Here is a 20,101-nt window from a genome sequence, read left to right as displayed (position 1 = left end):
GGTGGGGATGGAGATCAGATTCAGTCCATGGGGAAATCTCAGGTCACCAACTTCACTTCCCCTTTCCCTAGGTGGGCATTCACCTTGATCATCATCTCCTCCTACACAGCCAATCTGGCAGCCTTCCTCACTGTGCAGCGGATGGACGTCCCCATCGAATCCGTAGATGACCTGGCTGACCAGACAGCCATCGAGTACGGCACCATTCATGGTGGCTCCAGCATGACCTTCTTCCAAGTAAACCCCATTCTTTTGCTACCTGGGGCAGGAAGTGCAGAGGGCACGCTTTTAATCAGATTTGGATGTCACCCCAGCCTGTCATGGCTGTTTCATTCCAGTTTCTGGCATGGATGGGGCCTCTGGAGAGACCTCTGGCTGCTTGGTTGAACAGGACTGGGCTAGATCCACAGCGGGTGACGAGGGGATGAATGGTGGGGGAGGCATGGCGGAGGACAGGGAAAGCAGGATTTTGTAACACAGCAGCCGGCATGCTCTTGGGATGCTGGAGGGCTAATGTCAGGACATCTGTGCTGGACCCTGGAGGAGCAGACTTTCCTGCCTGGACTTAGAAAGCAACTTAACACTTGGAGTGTCACCACGCGGGTGGGAAAGTGGTACACATCCTTGTGTCAGTGATGACACACCACGCTCTTCAGCAGATGAGTGTTTGCAGTCAAATTTCCATGGGCCTCTGTGCACTTTTGATGTGACCTTAGCTTTTACATGAGAGTCCCTCGGGTTGGGTAAGCAAAGAAACGTTTGAAAACCCCAGGAATGCTAGTGCATGTAAAAGTGCTGGAGTCTAAAACAAATGGCAATGAAAACAAATAAGTCAACTGTTTGCAAACTTCTGCATGCCATTTAGCCCAATTTAATTTTTATCTTCCCTGATCTATTCAGAAGCAAAATGAATGAGTGAATCTTTTTGGCAGTGCTCTGAATCCACAAAGAACTGCTTGAAGATTATTTATTTATTACTTGTTGAAATTCCAAGACGAGAGAAAGCTTTTCTCACTTTTACCCCCTCTGAGAGTCTGAACTGAATTGGGAAGCCTGAGAAATCTCTCGAGTGAGCCTGAGCATTTCAGCCCAACTTTACAGCCATCAGGGGTTTGGAAAAAAGCTACTTTTAAGCAGAACATTACATCTAAAATGAGGTGAACAGAGCCCAAGTGACTTAGGTGGTTCTATATGAGGCACTCGCTTAGGACTCTTCAGGAAGGCTTTCGAGTTTAAAAACCTGACTGTGGCTCTGCGCTGCCTGGTGGGTGCTGGAGTCGCTGGTACCAGCAAAGAAATCAGCAAAAGATGTTCTTGTACCATTTGCAATGCTTTAAACTGTGCTGGGATCCATTTGCCTCTGGTGTAATGATGGTGGGTCAAATGCAGCGCTGGATTAAGCAGGCGTGGGTGGCTGAGGCTGTCTTCACCAGCCCTCATCTCCTGGCTGCACGAGATGTGTGTGCACTGCTGAAGCGCCTTGCCTAGTCCTGGCAGCAGTTTCCCCTGACACTAACACACCAGATTAAGGTTTAAAAGTGCAATGAATCGGGAACAAACACACCCCCTGTTTGTCTGTCCCTAGCCCAAGTGGCTGCGCTCAGAGGACAGAGCTGGACAGCTGAGGAGAGTAACTAGGTCAGCAGCAGATTCCCTGAGGCTCTCCAGCCTCGCTTGCCAGCCACAGCAAACGAGCCCTCGGAGGTGTGACGGCAGGGGGTGCCCAGCAGCACGTCACCTGCCTGCTGCAGGGGCGGGGAGGGGAGGGGAGGTGGTTTAAGGGATTCCATGTGCTGCAGAAATGCAAGGGTGAGGGGGAAGGGGCAAATTCAGAAACTCCTAATGTAGACCAGAGTGTGTTTATCTTCAGTCTTTGTGCAAGCGGGTTTTGCTCTTGGCTCAGCACAGGCTGACCACGGTCAGCTTTTCTCACAATCAAACCAAGATGGGTTCAACCACCAAAGAATTCTGAGGATTTGGGGCTGGTTGAGCTTTAGTTTACTGCAGTCAATGAAAAGACTCCAGTTCTCTTAAGCAGGTACTTTGATTTGGCGTACGAGGGGGTGAAATAAAAGTTGGATTCAGGGAGGAACAAACTCCAAAGAGCTTTGGCGTTGCCCCCAGACCTCAGTGCCCTTTTCAGGGGGATGGTCTCTGGCTCTGATGCGGGTGAGCTGTTAAGCCCAAGGTTGCATTGACAGCTGATAGGGTGTGAGCTGTACAGGGAGCATTCAGTGGTTTAAAACAGCCACGCACAAGCTATTTCTTCTGGCTTTTTTTTGTGTGTTTTTGATATACTGCTATGGAAACTATATATTTTTCTAAAATTGAATTTATGCAAAGAGCTTTGCTGGAACCCATTGGAATTAGGTATGCGTTTCATGCCCAGCTTTGCCAACAAAGTCTCAAATCCACCAAGATATTTGGGCCCCTAAATCTCATCGGATTAAATGGAGGTTAGGCAACTAAATAGTTTTTGAATCTGGCACCAAATCTGCTTTGACTCCTTTCCCCATTGTGGCCTTTTCATAGTGGTATCTAACTTGGGGCTTGTGTACCAGCAAGATGCTCCTTCCTTAGCTGTGCTTGCCTCCTTTCTCCTGCAGAACTCCCGCTACCAGACGTACCAGCGGATGTGGAACTACATGTACTCCAAGCAGCCAAGCGTCTTCGTGAAGAGCACGGAAGAGGGGATTGCGCGGGTGCTGAACTCCAATTACGCCTTCCTGCTGGAGTCCACCATGAACGAGTATTATCGTCAGCGCAATTGCAACCTCACGCAGGTCGGGGGCCTTCTGGACACCAAGGGCTACGGGATTGGCATGCCCGTCGGTAGGCAGTGAAGAAAAATTCTAGTCCTTCTCAGCTGTCGTCAGAGGACCGGAGCATTTGAAAGGCTGAACCGGCTCTAAAGCCAATGTCACGTTTCACAGCTCTGCCCAGGGCCGTTTTTATGTCAGGAGGAAAATCCAATACGTTGCAATTGCCCAAGGTGCACACTGAGAGCCAGATGTACAAGACCCTGCTCTGGTCCAGAGCCATGTGACACGCGGCTGCGGCTCTTTAAATAATTCATGTGAAAGATGTTTCAAAATTGCTGCTTATTTTCTGCATATGTGCTCTTTGCTGACTGTTTCCCTTTTGAACCAGTGTTTCTGAATCATTTTGTGCTCCTTGTTTTATCTCAGAAGTCCTGTAAAAGTAATGGTGTTGCAACTCGTGTAGTTTTTAGCTCAAGTTTCTTAACAGCTGGTGGTTCTTAAAACTCCAGGACAGAGAATTGGGCAATTCAGTGGCTATCTCAGCTGATAATCAAGTTTAACAAATGCAGGGTTTTTGTCTTTCAAGTATGAGAGCTAGCAAGAGAACATCATCTCCCGGGGCAGCACAGAGAAAGGATGTAGCAGTTGTTATTCCCAGCGATTGACTGATCTGTCGGCCAGTCTCGCAGGCTCAGGAAGGCTTCTTCCTGACCTTTAAGCACCTGCACTTAGCAATACAAAGTTAAGGTGAATTACATAAGAGCCGTCACACAAACAGTCACTATAGTTTAGCTAACGTGCATAAGCTTGTAAAGTCACAGTAACCTGATTGTGAGTAAAAATCCTTACTTTCAGGGCTAATTTTGTTCTGACATTGTCTTGTTAAACAGTGAAACTGTAGGAGATAAGAAGAGCAGAAAGCTGCTCACTGGGGACAGTAGTGCAGAGTTACCAGGAGAACCGCAGTCTTTCCCACGGCCCTTCTTCAGGATCTCTGGTAGCAGACATCATCAAGACTGCAGTAGAGATCACTGCCGAGTGGAGAACTGAGCCTCCTCTACCATGAACATTTGGGCTTGCGTGTAGGTTGAACTTGGTGCTGTTGCAGTGCACCAGTTTTGAGGGAAGGTGTGTTAGAGCAAGGTTGAAGTTGGAGGCAGAATGATATGAGAGAGACCTCAGTGGTGTGGAAGAGCAGCGGTGCGATACTGAACTGCCTGTTCAGACCCTGCCCCTGAGGCCGAAGCTCCCCCTTGTAAAGGACCTCTTTAAACGGCCTATGTGGGTCTTGGGGGACAGGCGAAATTACCGTCTGCAAATGGCATTAACCAGTTGACAGTCCCAGCAGGGAGGCTGCAGGTTTCAAGGGCTTACATGGACTGAAGTCCCTCCCAAACTGTTCAGAGACGAGCTTTTGTAGTTGGGCACGCTGGCAGGGCATCATGGCGGGGATGAGCGGGGAGGAAGGCTGGCCGAGGCAGTGCCTTACCACGTACCTCTTGGTGTTGCAGGCTCTGCGTTTCGTGACGAGTTTGACCTGGCCATTCTCCAGTTGCAAGAGAACAACCGCCTGGAAATCCTGAAGCGCAAGTGGTGGGAAGGAGGCAAGTGCCCCAAAGAGGAGGACCACAGAGCCAAAGGTAAGCCACGCCGCTCGCCGGTAGCGTGCTGAAGGGATCAGGCAGCAAAAGCATCCTTGCCAGCAGTGCAAGGATGGATGTCCATCTGCACATGAGCGCTTCCAGGTCTTCTGCCTGAGAATCACTGTTTCCCCTTCTTCTGATCTGAGATTCCTTCCGTCACAATTCAAGGAGAAAGCCAAACAGCTCTGCTGTGCCTCATGCTGTGTGTTTTTGCCTGGGGCAGAGATAGCGGGAACAACCAAATGACAAATATTGGAGGCATATGGAGGGTAAATTAGCTTCTAATGAATGTCTGCAGCATTACATGGGAAAATGGATGGCTAAAGGGATCAGACCAAAATCCTGGGTTCCTTCAAAGGAGATGGATCTCCACCACAGGCCTGCTGGTTAATGGCTCCAAGTGAAAGTGCCTTTTAAACAGCCAAGGGAAGGGACATAAGGACTTTATTAGTACATCTGTAAACTAAGGAGCAAATTCTTTTGGGTAATGCTATGCAAATTGCCATAAAAGCGACCACATTAGGCTGATGTCCCAGTGTGAAAGCAGTTGCCAGCTTAACACAGTTGCTGCATTTTTTTAGTTTTGGCAGTCGCCCTTTCCTCAGCAAGCGTTTTCTGGGAGGCCAGCAGGTCCCCCAGTTGAAAGGACAGTCGCCTGACCTTTCTAAGCACAGAAACAGAGAGCCAAGCCAGGTCTGTGGTAGCTCTTTCGTTTCCCTGACATTGCAGCGGGCATGGCGGGGGGGTGTCTGTGCGCTAGGCTGGATGAGACCCCGCAGGGACTGTGAGCCCGTGCTCCCTGTTGGGCAGTGCTGCACTACAGGCAGCTCAGGCTGTTAGTCTTGAGACGGGAGGTGTTGACCCAGTGTAAGACATCAGGCCTGGGGGTAAGGCGATAAGCTATTAAAGAAGTTACTTTTGAAGGTGAGCAAGCACATGGGAGTCTCTTCCTCCGTGGACTGTGCAAAAAGCAACTCAGAAGTCTGCGGGCTGTTTCAAGGTGGCTTTGGAAGGGGGTGGCTGGGGAGGAGGCTTTTGGGCTGTTTCTGGCCCTTCCTGGCACGCTCTGCCAGCCTGGACAAGTTTTTCTGCCTTTTGTGCTTTCTGTCACAGCCCACTTTCTCAGTTTGGGAAATGAGGGAAGGCTGTAGCTTGCTGGAATGTGTATGTGGAGGAAGAAAATACCTCTCAGGTGAGCTTGGGAATGGGTGTCTGAGGTGGCACCCAGGTAGAATGATAGAAGGATGTCGAGAGAGGTAGTGGCCCTAAATTCAAATTTGAGAGATGCTGAGAGAGAGGACGGCCTTTATCTTGAGTCTAAACTGTGATTATGGGCTGTTTTCTGCCCTGTAACTGCTGTCTTAGTGGAAACATCCCTGCAAAGGGCTGATTTACAGAGTCACTAGATTGCTCCGGCGGCAATGCCAGAAGAATGACGGAGGAGGGAGGGAGAAATGTGACCTCCTAAGTTTTAGAACAAAACAGGTCAGCGATTTACAAGGATTTTGGTGAGATTTTATGTCTAAAAGCCACGCAGAGATTAAGTCAATAAATCATTGATTCTTACACTCTGATTTAATGCTACAGAGGGGAGAGGAAGATTTTTATAGATGTTCTCGTTGAATAATGGCCTCATACACTCACCTCAGTACAAAGCACTGCATGGTTTTTAGTAATCAATCCAATCAGGGGCCCAGTCCACTTGAGACCCAAAACCAACAAGCACAGGAGAGGAGAGGTGTTTCCCGGACAGCGTGTGCTGATGACAGCATTGCTCCCCAGCTCCTCTCTCGGTCCTGTTCTGCAGGGCTGGATGGAGGCACAGGCTGTGTTTTTGGGGACGGGGTCGCGGTGGGAAGCGAGGTGACAGCCTCAGCACACAGACAGCTCAGGACAGGTTTTGAGGGGTGGATTTTCCTTACAGCTGGTGAGCTTTCTGGAGCGCAAGCTGTGTCAGACAGGGCTGGCATCTGCCATGCATGTGATTTAGTCCCTCCCCTAAGTGAAGCTGCCTGCATGTGCAGCACTTGGCCCGCGGTGGCTGAATGGCTCCTCTGATCAGTAGCCTGGGTAGTCATCCTGTTGTAGGTGAGTTGTCCAGGGCAGGTGCGATGAGTCGCGCCATGGAGGTGGCTGTTTCCTCCTCATGGGCCAGAAGGCGCTGGGCAGAGAGCACCCAGCTGTAACCAGGTACCCCTGAGAGGCAGGGACCCCATTCAGTCACCGTTTAATGTGAAACGGCGTTGGGTCCTGGTCTTGTTCGGAACCTCTCCTTGCAAGTGCAATACAAGCAGCTGTAATCATTTTTCACCAGCACTTTGTAATGCAGCCAAAGGAGTTTTTCTTGGTGCCAGCTTCCTTTAAAGCCCTTTCTTGTCTTCATCTCTGCTGCTTTAAGGACATTGCTCATCTTCCTTTGCAAAGTTCAAAGCAACTAGAGGTGGGTGAATAATTTGCAGGGATTAATGTGCCTGATTGATCTCTCATTTTTTTCTCCTGTTTTCAGTTTGTCCACAAATTGCTTTGTACTTCCCTCCAATCTATTTGCTGTTTATCTGCAAAATCATCATTTCTGAGAACACATCTTTGATTGTGCAGTTAATGCAAGTCATTCAGTTTGCGACCTGAGTCATGCGGTTAGCTATTAATAGGACAGTGCTGGCTATGTGTTTTTGGGCCCTGGCTCAGTATATGCAATGCCAACTAAACAGCAAAGAATCGGGATTTCTGTACAGTGATGCTTGCCATTTATGTTGTGTCTCCTTTCCACAGCATTGTCTCTTCTGCTTTATTTTAGGCCTTGGAATGGAGAATATTGGTGGAATCTTTGTGGTTCTCATCTGTGGCTTAATCGTAGCAATTTTTATGGCAATGCTGGAATTTTTGTGGAGCCTTCGGCACTCTGAACAGTCAGAGGTAGGACCTGAAAGTGTCCTGAGGGGATAGTGTGCGTTTGTTGCTATCTGCAGGGTGCTCAGCAGTGCGGTGCTCTGGAGCACGTAATGCACCCAGGCTGAGATGAGACCTCAAACACACGAGAAGGCTAGGTGCACCGGGCAGGGTCTCAGGTGCACGAGCTTCTCATGCACTCCTGCTGAGATCGAGGCTGTAGGGGTGCTCCAAGGGCTTTTGAAGGGATCGAGGATGTATACAACGTCCAGGTACCTTTCCCGGAGACGGGATCACCTTGAGGAGTTCTACCTGCAATAGGTTTGGGTCTTGTGTTGATTTGGGGATCCAGAACACAGGAGGGTCTCTGACAAGAGGTGGAATCTGTTGGGCTAAATCAAGCGTAAATGTCCGAGCATTGGTGTCGGAAGCCAGTGGCCAGATTAACAACCGAGTCCGTAACATTTTGGCATCAGAATCCAGAGCAGACGCAGCACTGCTGGGCTCGCAGCTTACCTAGGTGAGCAGTATGTCTCGGGTCTGCCTTCCAGGTGTCGGTGTGCCAAGAAATGGTGACGGAGCTGCGCAACATCATTCTCTGCAAGGACAGTTTCCACCCTCATCGGAGGCGAGGGGGAATGATACGGACTCGCCCCGTTATCCCAGAGGAACGCCGAGCCCGCAGCACAACCACGCTCAGCAATGGGAAGCTGTGCAGTGGGGGCGAGCCAGATCCCCTGGCACAAAGACTGGCACAAGAGGCCGCGCTGGTCGCCCGAGGGTGCACGCACATCCGTGTGTGCCCCGAGTGCCGCAGGTTTCAGGGCCTCCGGGCACGGCCGTCTGCAGGCTCGCCCGCACAGAGCGAAGAGAGCTTGGAGTGGGAGAAGACCACCAACAGCAGCGAGCCCGAGTAACGCTGGGGCGGGGGGCATTGGGGTGGGCCAAGAGGGTCCTGTTCCATTTTACAGAACACGGACTTGTAAAATGTTAAACTCGTTTTTAAATTAAAAGCAGTTACCCAGCTTCTCCAGAGCAAGGCGGACCTTTGGGCTGACGTGCGGGCCTGGCCAGAGGGTTGGCTTTGGTTTCGGCGTCCAAGAGGACGCGCATCTTCCTGCAGCCTGACGCAGCAGGAGCGAGGTCCTCTGGCTGGCCTGTCTCCAGCAGTTGTCTCCATGCCACCATGCGGCTCCGAGGCGGGAAGGAGGGACGTGGTGGGTAACTGGTGTAGCAGATATTGCCCACCCAGGGGCAAGAGTGGTTCCTGGAACTTCTCCACCCCAGGACAAGAGAAAGGACGCTAGCGCCGTCTCCCCATCGCGCAGACTTACCGGGGGATGCTCTCAAAGGGTGGGGGGGAGGGCCTTTTTATTTGACACGGATAAGGGACGGGAAGGGAGGAGTCATTATTTTGGTTTGGTTTCTTTTGGGTATGTCAGGACCTAGTCTCCAAGGCACCAGGTTTCAGGTGCTGAATGCTTCTTCCTTTTCAGAGTGCGGCAGGTGGACTGAGGGAGGAAGGGAAGAATGGGGCACGCTCCCCATGAGAAGCAGCATTTGCTGAACGTCCATCTGAGGAGTTGTTAAAGTACATATATATATATAAAAATATATATATATACATAGATATATATTAAAATGCCAAAAAACAACCAACAAACACAGTGAACTCAAAGAGGCCTTGAAACGCCTGGAATTTCAGGGGTTCTGTGTCTTTTGTTTAGTTCTGGGGTTTTCCTTTGCTTTTTTTCCTTTCTGTTTTTGGGTGCGGGTGGGGGAGCCTTTTGATGAAGGGGAGGTGGGAGCAGGCAAGAGCAGGGAGTGCCGGGGAAGGCTTGCCTTTCCTGCCAGCAGAAGGAGGTGGTATTTGCTGCCCGCTGTTGCTCCCCAAAGCATCCGTGGCCTGTGCTCTGCACGCTCCCGAACAAGTGACTCTGAGCTCTGCCCCAGGCTTGCGAGCTCCCCTTGTCTGTGACCTACGGAGCACCCTCAGCTTCGAGGGTGACTTACAGCCCATGACTAGCAGTGACGATGCCGCACAGCATTTGAGAAAACCAGTAGCCCGGGATCCAATGTAAGGAAAATATTTACTTCCCTAGCAACAGCAGCAGCTCACTCTCTGCTTGGTACAAACTTGGGTTTTACATTGACGAGTTTAATTTTCTGATTGAAAAACAAATTCTATGCAATTTCTGATTGTAAAAGGAAAGAGACGACAGTGGAGAGGGGCAGGGAAGATAAAGCCTTGAGTGAAGGTAGATCCTGTTCTTGAATCGTTTTCTTTTCTTTTTGTCTTGAATGTACTGAAATAAAAGATGTCCTTGTATAATCATGGGTTTTTTTCTCTTTCCTTCCCTGTCCGTGCTCATAAAAGTCATGAGGTAACTTGAGGCCCATCTGCTCAGGGAGAAACCCAGCAGCTCCCCAGCTGAAAGGGAAGAGGTGCTTTGGCTGTTGCAAGTCTCTGCTGCCTGAGCGTATCCACACCTGCGTTGTTGCCATTATCTGTAGCTGAATGGAAATGGGAGGGAAAAAAAAGGCCGAAAAAGAAAGCCCAAGATACGTGGTGGTACAGGGGGAAAGAATCCATAACCAACAGCAGTGCAGTCTGTTCAGTGGCCCCATCCACATGATGTGGACCACGGCAGCTACAGCCTTCCCAGACCTGCTGGCTGGAGTCCGGTTGGCCAGGGGCTGAGGTTTAGGATGGCCAAATCCATCGCATTGTCGCAGGCAGGACACGGTCTCCAGCAGATGTTTCTGAGAAAGATGTGCAGGGAATGGGATGCGATGCCATGGTGATGGGCGCGTTAGGGTTGTTCTGTTATTTCCAGCAGCTTCTGAAGAGTCTGCCACACAGCGACAGTAAAATGTGCATGCTCAGAGAGTCCTCGTGCAACAGGGAGGACTTGCAACACGAGCTGCTTGTGCAGGATGTTCATAAAGGTCCTTTCTGGTCTTCCTATCTGCAAATCTGTGGGATGTTACCCTCTCCCTGACTAAACAGAGTGGTGAAGGTGCGAGCATGAGATGAGGTAAGGCTTTCCCAGAGCCCAGGAACCTGGTGCCGCAGGATCGGAGGGGTGGATCCTCAGCTGAGGTAAGTCAGCAAAACCTCCAGCCCTGCACTCTGCAAGGAGCCAGGCTTGGGCTTTCAAAGTACTGACAGCAACACTAGACACATCTGAGTGTGCCTGTGTTGTATTTAAAGGCCGACATGTTTTTCCGAGCAGCAGAATATATTCATCAAAAGGAAGCTGCTTTTTAAAATTTATTTACAGATTAGCAGAAGAAAAGGCTCCATGAATCATTTATCGGACCTGATGTTTTTTTCACCCCTTCACTGCAGTGAATAAAGAGGGATTTTGACAGAGCCAGACATTATTTCTCTGCTTCTCCAAAGATCTCACAGTCATCTGCTCAGACAGAGGATGTCAGGAAAAAAAATGATGAGAAACCACCTGGTTTCTCACTGTCTTTGCTTTTTATCTCTCTTGTTAGCTCACTCCACCCATATGGTATTTTATATCTGGGTCTGTATTTTAAGGAGATTTTTTGTAATGTCCCTCTTGCCCTCTTGTCTCTTTCTAAATTTTTTTAAATGTTTAGAGTGTTTGCACTCGGAGCAGAAATGGACCTCAGGAGGGCAGTGGATGGATAAAAGCCACTGTCATTTGGGTGCCTCTTCTAGTGTCTCTGTAGGTCCCATATTTTCTGCTTACTGGTAAATAGCTACAGGTTTTACACTGGAGGGACCCCGCAGCAGACACCATTATGCCTATGCCTGGGTGTGTACTCGTATGCATTTGTGTGCCCAGATGGCTTTACGTCTCACATACTCTCTCTCCCCAGTTTTTGATCTCATCTTTGAAACTATTGTGGGGGCTTTTTTGCTCAGCCAGTCCCAATGCTAATGCAGTTCAAGATCCGCAGTGATTTGCTGTTCAAAAGGCACTTTCCCAGTATCGCTGTCTCCTGATAAAACTTGAGTAATTCTAGTAAGATGTCTGCAAATTCCACTGGGAGCCAAAGATTAGATCAACGAAAATGTAATACTTTGCTTTATCCCCTCTAACTGTTTTATTTGATCTTCCTGCTGCCCCTCTGTTCAGGGAGTCCAGCATTGGGGCCAAGAACTTACCTCTTTCCCTGCAGTGACAGCCAGTTCTCCAACCCCAGCTGGGTTGACAGCAGTCTGGCAGGTTCCTCACTAAAAGGCCTGGGATGTCTCCTCATGCGCTAAAGCGCACATTTCTGTTGTTATTGCAGGCAGTTCTATTTCCATTAGTTCACCTAATCATAAAAAACTATTTTCTCCTCAGAGGTTGCATGGCTGAAGGTATTAACAAGGCTTGGACTAGCCTGGGGACATCTACTGAACTGAGTGGCGTAAGTAAAATAGAAAAGGGTTATTCTGTGAACCGTGAGAGCCTCCAGGACTTTGGGAAGAAAGACAGTGAGCTATAAATTATAAAACAGAGACTGAACCCTTTGGACCTTAGTGGTCGTGAGGCAGGAATCTTTAACTATTTCAGATCCACAGAAGACTTCCTTGCTTCTGCACTGCCAAGTCCATTTCTCTCCTTGAACCCAAAGTGCCATGCCAGGTAAGTCACCCAAAAGGTAGGGGAAGAGGCCAAGGGAATAGCTTTTTTTTTTTTGTTTTCGTGTCGTTGTGTCCATGTCGTGTCCCTGCCCCCAAGGTGCTGAGTTACAGAAAGGTTCTGAAAGGGGTGTGAGTCCCAGCAGTCATATGTAAGCTGGTGGAGATACCTACAGCACTGTAACTGCAGCTGTGGGTGCAGGGTAGCTGGGCTAGACAGAGGAATGTGGGTAACTGGTTTTGATGGTTCTTGGATGATGGCTCTGAATGGTAAAGCCATCCCTTGGGAGAAGGAAGGGACCTATTGGCGAGGTCTCCTTGGTGGAGGCTGGTTGATGACTGGTTTCTAAGCTTATGAAAGAGCAAAGAAGCAAAGATGGTCTGCTTTTGTGTTAGGTTTGGGTTGAAGCTGTCATGATTTGCCTATGAAAAGGCTGGCATGAGTGACCAAAGTCGTCTCCCTGCAAGATATGTGTTTCTCTCTTCTACTTCACTTGTGTGTCCAATGAAGGTGATGAAATTTCTCATGGTGGCTTTGACTAGAGTGAAAAAGTAGCACTGCCCATCAGGAGGAGAGCCTGCCAGTGAGGCACCACTCCAAAGCAAGGGAAATAGCCCCGGTGACCTAGAGGTACAAGCGCAGGGAGAATCGGACCACTGATCTGCAAAAAGAACTGCAAACTGCTATCAGGAATAGTAAAAAGTAAGTCTGGGGTCACTTCTGACCCTTGCACATCTGCTGCGTTTTGTCCCTCCTTCCTGAATGTCTGACCATGAGGGGAGAGCACATCTGCCTGGAGCTTGAACAGAGCTAGCGGAGCAATGGCACAGCATGCCGAAACACCTGCTGAATGGAGGATAAAGCACCCACAGTCCCAGAAACCCCACGAGAGTTTGATAGCCACTGACTGAAAATACAGAGCTGGACTCTTCCAGGTACAAAGCAGCACAGATGAATTCAGTATTGACTCCTCTGGAACTTGATAACACCCTGGGAAAATCAGCTCCATATCAGCTGGATCGGACAATGAGCAGGTTTATGCATCTTACAGGGAGATATTTTTTTCCTCTCCGAGGGGGAATCTGCTGGACTCCCATTGAGTTAATAGTCTCATTTGTGGCAGGACTGCAACGTTTCATCCCAGAAAGCACTCCGGCTGGCAGATGAGGATCGCCTGCCTTGCCACCAGTATGCAGCTCTCCCAGGGGCGTGTGCGGCAGTCCATCACCAGCACAAAGGGCCACACAACAGCAGCTCTCTGAAAGCTCTGCTGAGGCCAGATCAGTAAGAAAATGAAGGAAGCTAGGTTAATGAACAAAGGCTTTCTCCTTTGCTGTGTTTAGGTCTGCAGTTATCAGTGTAGCTGACAGTTCTCAAAGACTGAAATGACAGTAGTTGGCTGTAAAAGAGAGATAACTGTCAGATTAGCTGGTACATATCTTCTGCCTAGGTTTTCTATATCATACCTATCTTGAAGCATCTCCATGTATCAAACAGACTAGTTGGCCATTTGCCTTTAAAAAGTACGCTTTCTGGTGTGATAAATAAGGGTCTATTACAATGGAAAGACCTAACATTTCTTGTTTCTTGACTTAGGCTGTTTTGGAATAGTATTTTTTTGTGCTTTGATCAATTTGTACAGGCTAACCCTTTCTGATGTTTTTGGGGTGGTGCTTGTGTTTTCAGTTTCTCTTGTATTGAGCTTAGGGTGCAAGGCAGAGAAAATGTCTGTTGGAGTGTAAAGGCAGTGAGAAGGGCCATTCCTGGCAGACGGAGGTTCTTGTCACAGCCTGTGCAGACTCCTTTGGAGTCGCATCCTCAGCTCCTCTAAGTCGACTGGGAGCTGTGCTGTCCTATGCCTGCTGGGGAGCTAGTCCAAAGTGGCTGCTAAAAATCAAAATTGGTGTGCAGCATGGAGAACAGAGAGGACTTTCTGCTTTGTTTGGGACAAAATGTTAACTGAGGTAAGGGGGAATTTCACTGACGTTGGTGAGGAAAAGGCAATTTAGACCAGTGTGGGTGAGACCCATGCTTTTTCAAACCTGTTATCTTCCTTCTTTTCTATTCCTTTATCTCTGCCTTCCAAGCACCTTTCTCTTTCCTACTCATCCCCCAAATACTCCCCCTCATTTTGCTCAGTCTCAGGAAAAAGCTCTCAGATTGGCTTTTGCTTGAACTCCCAGGAAATGTTCATGAATGTAGTCTTCTGGCTTTTCAGGCTTAGCTCTTGCTGAGCTGAGATTTAAAGCAATTTATTTAGAAGCCAAAAGTGAATGCAAATGAGTGGGAAGAACTAGGGGAGGAAAAGAAAAAAGACCTCTTATTCCCAGGTGAGCACTAAGATGTCCGATCTGCCTGCCTAAATCTGATTGTTCTTCCAGAGCCCACAGTAAATACCCTTGCGTGTTAGTGAGCATAGCTATAGAGGCTGCTCTGATTATTGCTTGCTGAACTAAACTGGGACAAGGAGGTGAACACACTGCCTCTGGTTTTATCCCCACACCACTGATCAGCCACAACATCTTTAGCCCTCAGACAGCTGAAATGGAGGTCACAACGTGGTAGGGAGCCAGACATTAGCAGGAGGCTACCAAGTGTCCGTGCTCTGAGGTCCTGTGAGCCAGATCGCTCTCTTCTGCAAGGAAGGTTTGTTTGCTGTCTGTTTCAAATGGCCCCAGCATGCTGCTGGCCATGGTCAAATGGATGGGTGTTTCTTTTTGAAGCGAAACCTTGAATGAAAAAACCAGAGTTTTGCAGGGGAGCCTCTTTGTGGGAGAAGTCTGCTGGTTTAGCAGACGTAAGTTGCTCTGACCAAGCTGTTTCATTATAATTCCCCTATGTGGACACTGTGTTTTAAGGAGGCATCATAATTCTGCGATGAAGGACACACAGACACACTTTTTTTTTTTTTTTTGGCTTATTTTTGGACAAAATCATGTCCACAGAGAGGTGTTTGAAAGCAGCAGCAAGGATGGCAAAACTGGATGGCAAAAACGCCACCAAGCTGTAGCAGGCACAACGGGAGATGCTCTCACAGAAGATGCTGTGCTCTGGCTGGTCCACACTTTTGTTTGCGGTTATTTCTGTCCGTGGTGGCCGCTGTGTCCCAGCAGCAAGAACAGCAGTGGAACTATTGCTCTACCAGCTTGCTGATCCACGTTGGACTCTGGGCTAAGCCTGCATCCCTTTCTGGCTTGGGCTTCCTTGACAGTGAGACAGGGATGAAGACCTGCCAAGCAGAGCAAGGATGGTGCAGAGTCTGAGGCACTGACGGCAGGGTGGGGGGCCACAGCCGCTCACTGGGGCTTTGGGAACATCACTTTACCACCCTGGGCCTCCACTCTGCATCGCAAAGCAGGGATGACCCGAGTACTTCCCAACCTCACCGTGTTTACTAAATACCCTGTCAGGGAACAGAAGTGGAGGAAATTCTTTGGATTTATGTGTAGGACTGGAGGGGTCTGGCAAGGTTTAATCTGTTCATGTTTGCAAAGGACTCTGAGAGCTCTGGATGAAAGCGGGTGGAGATTTGCCAAGTGTTTGCTAACATTAATGGGTAATTATTATGAATACTGGCAGCCCACACACTCATCCAGCATCGCTCTCAGAGTGAGATCCAGACCTGTAATGGAGTTGTTACATACACAAGACAGGAAGAGACAGCTTCTCACTCTGTTTTTGTCCTGTTCTCCCAGCCAAAGTCCCTTTCCAAAATCAGACAGCAGCAGCACTTTTCTGTCTCATCGTAACAACTAGTTACAAGTCCAGAGCATTTGGCAGAGCAAGACCTAGCCATTTTCATGTCTGGACTAATTTCTGCCTGCTGGTGCCCTTTTTGTCTGACTGAACAGAATGGACATCGTGCTCCAAAATGAGACGTGTCCTGAATGGGGCAGCACGTGGGTGCCATGCTGTGCTGGGTGGCAGGGACAGATCCAGAGTTGACTGGAGAAAGGCACTGGGCGTAACTCATGCCCACGTTTGCCCTTCTCGCTGCTCAGGCTGGGTCAGCGAGCACCTGGCCATGCTACAGCACGTCCCAGCGTGTGAGATGCCACACTGGGGCATCAGAGGAGAGGACAGGGCTGGCACAGCAGGTCACACCTAGGTTTGGGGAGTTTCCCGAGTGCAGCAGGTGAGCTGAAGAGTGAGCCTGGTCAGCTGCATCCCGCACTGTGTGCCCAAGTTTGGGAGAGAAGATGTGTCATGATGGAGAGGGTGAGACAGCAGCCACCTGAGTGAGTCAGGCCCTGAGCATGTGAGATTTGATTTGCTAGACATAATTTAACGGCCAGTACCAGTGCAGTGGTGCCTGAGAAAGCTGCCTTTATCTAATAGTAGCCATCCAGAAAATGAAATCAAATAAATAAAAGGCTCAAGGTCCATTTGGTCCTGTGAACATGACTAACAATTGCCAAATTATGAAAATCCAATAGATCTTCAGACTGCACCAGTACTGATTTATTTTTTATTTCTACGTTTAAATGTGCAGTCTGAATTTCTGGAGCTGAAAGCTGCATTGTTCCTATCTTTTGGCTACTGATAATATTTTAGAATTATGACCATGGAGTAATGTTTGCTCTAAAAGGTAACTCCAAGGTGCATTATTCTCAGATAATTGACAGAGACCGAAGAAGTGATTTGGGAAGCGCTTATGTGGAACCAAAGATCTTAGTGAATTGTTACCTTAAATTAATGGTGTGGTGAGAAGCGGCTTGGATTTGATCAGCTGGCGGTAGTACTAAATGAAGTCAGGCTTTAAAGTTATTAGCAAAATATCTATGAGACAGTGCTGCTATGGATTTATACACTACTATTGTGTCTTAAGGGGCCCAAATCTGCAATGTGCTCTGAGTCCACAGGACTTCCCTGGCTTTATTGGAAATAGAGAGCGCTCAGTGCCTCTCAGGACTGGGCTCTTTAGCGGACCGGAGCTCAGGTTAGGCCAGTGCGGCTAATGGGATTCACACCTTTAACTCCCTTCTTAATCCCCAGATAAAATAGAAGGTCTTCTCTCAACACTTAGTAAATCTCCAGTTTTGTTTCTCATTATTTAATCATTAAATTGGCCAAAAATGTTTAAATTAAGTGAAAGGAAGAGAGATTTGTGCGAAAATTGAAGTCTCTTTGAGGAATTGAATAATCTCCAAGGATGAAGAAAGTTGCGGTTGCCAAACCCAGAAATGAAAGGATCAAAAAGCTACAGAAAAGGAGTAGAAAATTGCATATGCTTCAAATCCTCTCCTCCACCCTCCCCCTAAAACCTCTGGTGATTTAAATAGAGGGAAAAATATTCTAATAAGCAGCAGAGTCTACTAGATGCTCCTTCCACTGCTGCTGCCTTGATCTCCATGTGCAACCCAGAGAAATTACGTGATCTCGGTGGGTCTGTGTCCCCATGTGTGACAGTGATGCTGCTTCCCTGGGCACAGCGAGATCTGTTGAACATTATTAGAGTTGGCTGGGAATTAATTGGGTTTAGGTGCCTCACTCTGACTAGAATGAGGACTGCTTTTTTTTTTTTTTTTTTTTTAATTAGCATAGTAAGTACTTAACTCTTTGATATTTCGCAGACTGTATTTGATTCTCTATCTCAGGTAATTTTTCAAGAGTACATGTATTGTTTTTTTTTTTCTTCTGCCTGAAAGATCTGCTCCAGATCAGACGGGAGTGAAATTAGGGGAGTCTGTGGGTTGTATTGTGGATGTTAACAGTGGTACCCTTCTGGTGTCAGTATGTATGAACATGTGAACCTGCTTGGACCCTGGTAAGTGTCCCCCTTGACAGTGGGTGACATTTATTTCTGGTGCATTAGAAGCATGAGTAGTGAGGGAAGGATTGTGACTGGAATTTTTTTCAGATATTGAGGGTATTTTTCTTACTGAGATTGATCAGGTCCGGCTCTAAAAGTATGAAAGTAATGAAACTGGATTGGGATTGCTCTGTCACCTAACATGGACATGTCTCTGGGGTGAATGCCTCTTAAGTGGCACTTGTTCCATGTGCATGAACTAGCTTCAGCATGATGAGTACTGCTGGTAGGCCCTGCACAACCAGACAGGGAGGAAGCAAGTTGAGAGGTGATTCTGGTTCCCATGGCCTGTTTAATCCCAGGGGAAGCTGCGGTGGGAAAGAGGGGAGCCTGCCAGGGAGGAGTCACCTAGGACTGCCCACGCTAGGAAGAGCTTCGGCAAGCAGATACTTTTCTGCCAGGGAGGAGCAGATTGAGACCCATCAAACTTCTTTCACTTGAACAATGAGACAGCCAACAGATCGGTCACCGCTAGCTTGGGCTGAGTTCAAACCAGCCCCTAGAGGAGAAAGACTATATTGTGTTAACAATTCCCTGATTTGTCCGTCTGCATTGAAATGGTCGCTAATGTAGGCCAGGGGATACACCGGTCACTTTCTCACACTTGCAGCACTGACCCAGCAGAGGTTAACATGGCCATCTGGTATATCCAGTTGATCCGTAACTATAGAAAGCAGCAATTGAAACATATTTCAAATCAAAATGTAGCCTGCTGGAGCCAGTTACCAGCTACAGTATGCTCTATCTGCCTTCTAGCAACTAAATAGCACAGGTAAGCTGTGCAAAAAACATGAGGATTGTTAGTAAAAAGTGTAGCCTCTGAATGCAATGGAGTTCTTTATCTCACTGAAACAGATACGAGAAGTATGGGGAAGGGGTGGGGGGAACCAAATTGAGACAAAGCTCTCTCTGGAATGTACTAAAAGAACCAAATAAGCCATTCAGAGCGTGCTGGTAGATGTTTTTTTTACAGAGCGTTAGCAAGGCAATGTTCATCTGTGCTGGCCCGAATAGGAACAAAATAAAACCAATGTTGTGTCAATGGGGTAATAAGAAAGAACACGAAAGTGTTTTTCTCTGTTAAAGGGAAATCAGGCCCATAAAAGCTATGCATATGTTTCAGCGCTGACAGCTTGGGCTGCCAGTGCCCTAGTGTCCGGGGGGTCTGGGGGTGAAAGGGTGATAGGATGCGACTCTTTCATAATCCTGAGTCAGGCAATTTAGGGAGTCAGTCAGGCTTTCTCCACCCGTGAGATACCTTATACATACCTTTATTTAAAAAGCTGCTGTGTGTGAACTGAGTGCCAGCACCAAGGAGAAGCAGGGAATGGGAGACAGAGCAGTGGAATTTTAGGAGCGACAATAGTCTGGGGCACCTCTGATTATGCCTAATACAGCTTTTAACTTTGCAGTTGGGGCTTAGGTAATGTGCTGATGGCTCTAACTCTGCCAATGGTCTGCTCGAGGCTTACTTTGCTTCTTGGGATGGATGTTTCCTACTGAGAGATCCTTAGTCAAACTGGTTTAGCTCTGGAGTTCCTATTGTGTCCTTTGTCTAGCATGAGTTGCCTGTCTCCTGACCATAAACCTGTGGGTGCAAGCCTATGCCACCAGTCCAAAGTGACGCAGGAAATACATGGCAGAGCAGGAGTTAAACCAGTCTCTCACCCCCCGGGCTGATGGAGAGTACATTTTCTTGTCCTCCACCTGGGTAGCACCCACAATGCTGCCATTGTATTCTGCTGCCTCGGTGGAGTGCACATAAATCAGGGTGTGTAAGTAATAGGATAAAGTTGTACTGATGATGTTACAGGCTGGGGAGAGCCTGTAGACGTGCTGCGGCTATTCGGCCATGACCAATGCAGCTCTCCTCCAGACTTCCCTACCCGCGGCAGGAGCGAGAGGCCCCGTTTCAGACAGTTTCTGATTCTTATCATGTAATCCTGTCAGGGATGGAGATGGGGAGCCAGGCAGGCCCGCTGCTAGGCTGATTCATCCGCCATGGCCTTACTCCCTGCATGATTTATCATCCTTCCTTCTGAGGTCGTGACCAGCCACTGCAGAAAAGATGGTGCCTCCACTGAGCGAGCAGAGAGGAGCGAAACGGGCAAACCAGTACCGGACAGCCGAGCACAGCCAGAAACAGGGTGCGGCTGCCGCACAAGCCGTGCGCCGCTGACGTTACGCCTCAAGGACGTGCAACATTCCCTCATTTTTGCCATTTTTTAGGTGCCGTTGTGTGGCCGGGGCTTCCCCTTCCAGCGGGCCCAGGTCCCCGGGGTGCTGGGGAGGCCCCAGAGCTCCACGCCGGCGCTGCGGGGATCTCAGCATCACCCGCCTTTCTCCCGCTGTCTGACGTCACTGATGAGGTCAGGTGGCGTCAGAAGA

At 48.6% G+C, this 20,101-nt stretch overlaps 1 protein-coding gene across 3 annotated transcripts in view; it reads left to right on the top strand.

Moving 5' to 3' along the window:
* The window catches only part of GRIK4 (glutamate ionotropic receptor kainate type subunit 4), a 208,601-nt gene extending 200,330 nt beyond the window's left edge, over nucleotides 1–8,271 (top strand). The window contains exons 15-19 of one of the 3 annotated variants that reach the window (XM_064470856.1): nucleotides 72–237; nucleotides 2,607–2,832; nucleotides 4,274–4,402; nucleotides 7,203–7,321; nucleotides 7,846–8,271. In XM_064470856.1, the coding sequence (XP_064326926.1) occupies nucleotides 72–237; nucleotides 2,607–2,832; nucleotides 4,274–4,402; nucleotides 7,203–7,321; nucleotides 7,846–8,211 (1,006 nt within the window). In that variant the 3' untranslated portion in view covers nucleotides 8,212–8,271. Of the gene's footprint in view, nucleotides 1–71; nucleotides 238–2,606; nucleotides 2,833–4,273; nucleotides 4,403–7,202; nucleotides 7,322–7,845 lie in introns of those variants that run through there. The other 2 variants (XM_064470855.1, XR_010375917.1) reach the window with 2 other exon arrangements.
* Nucleotides 8,272–20,101: the final 11,830 nt, after the last annotated feature.

Source organism: Phalacrocorax carbo, chromosome 21 (assembly GCF_963921805.1).
Source record: "Phalacrocorax carbo chromosome 21, bPhaCar2.1, whole genome shotgun sequence".
In the NCBI taxonomy this organism is placed as follows: domain Eukaryota; kingdom Metazoa; phylum Chordata; class Aves; order Suliformes; family Phalacrocoracidae; genus Phalacrocorax; species Phalacrocorax carbo.
The sequence above is the reverse complement of the archived record's forward strand: the minus strand, read 5'-3'. Positions and strand labels throughout refer to the sequence as shown.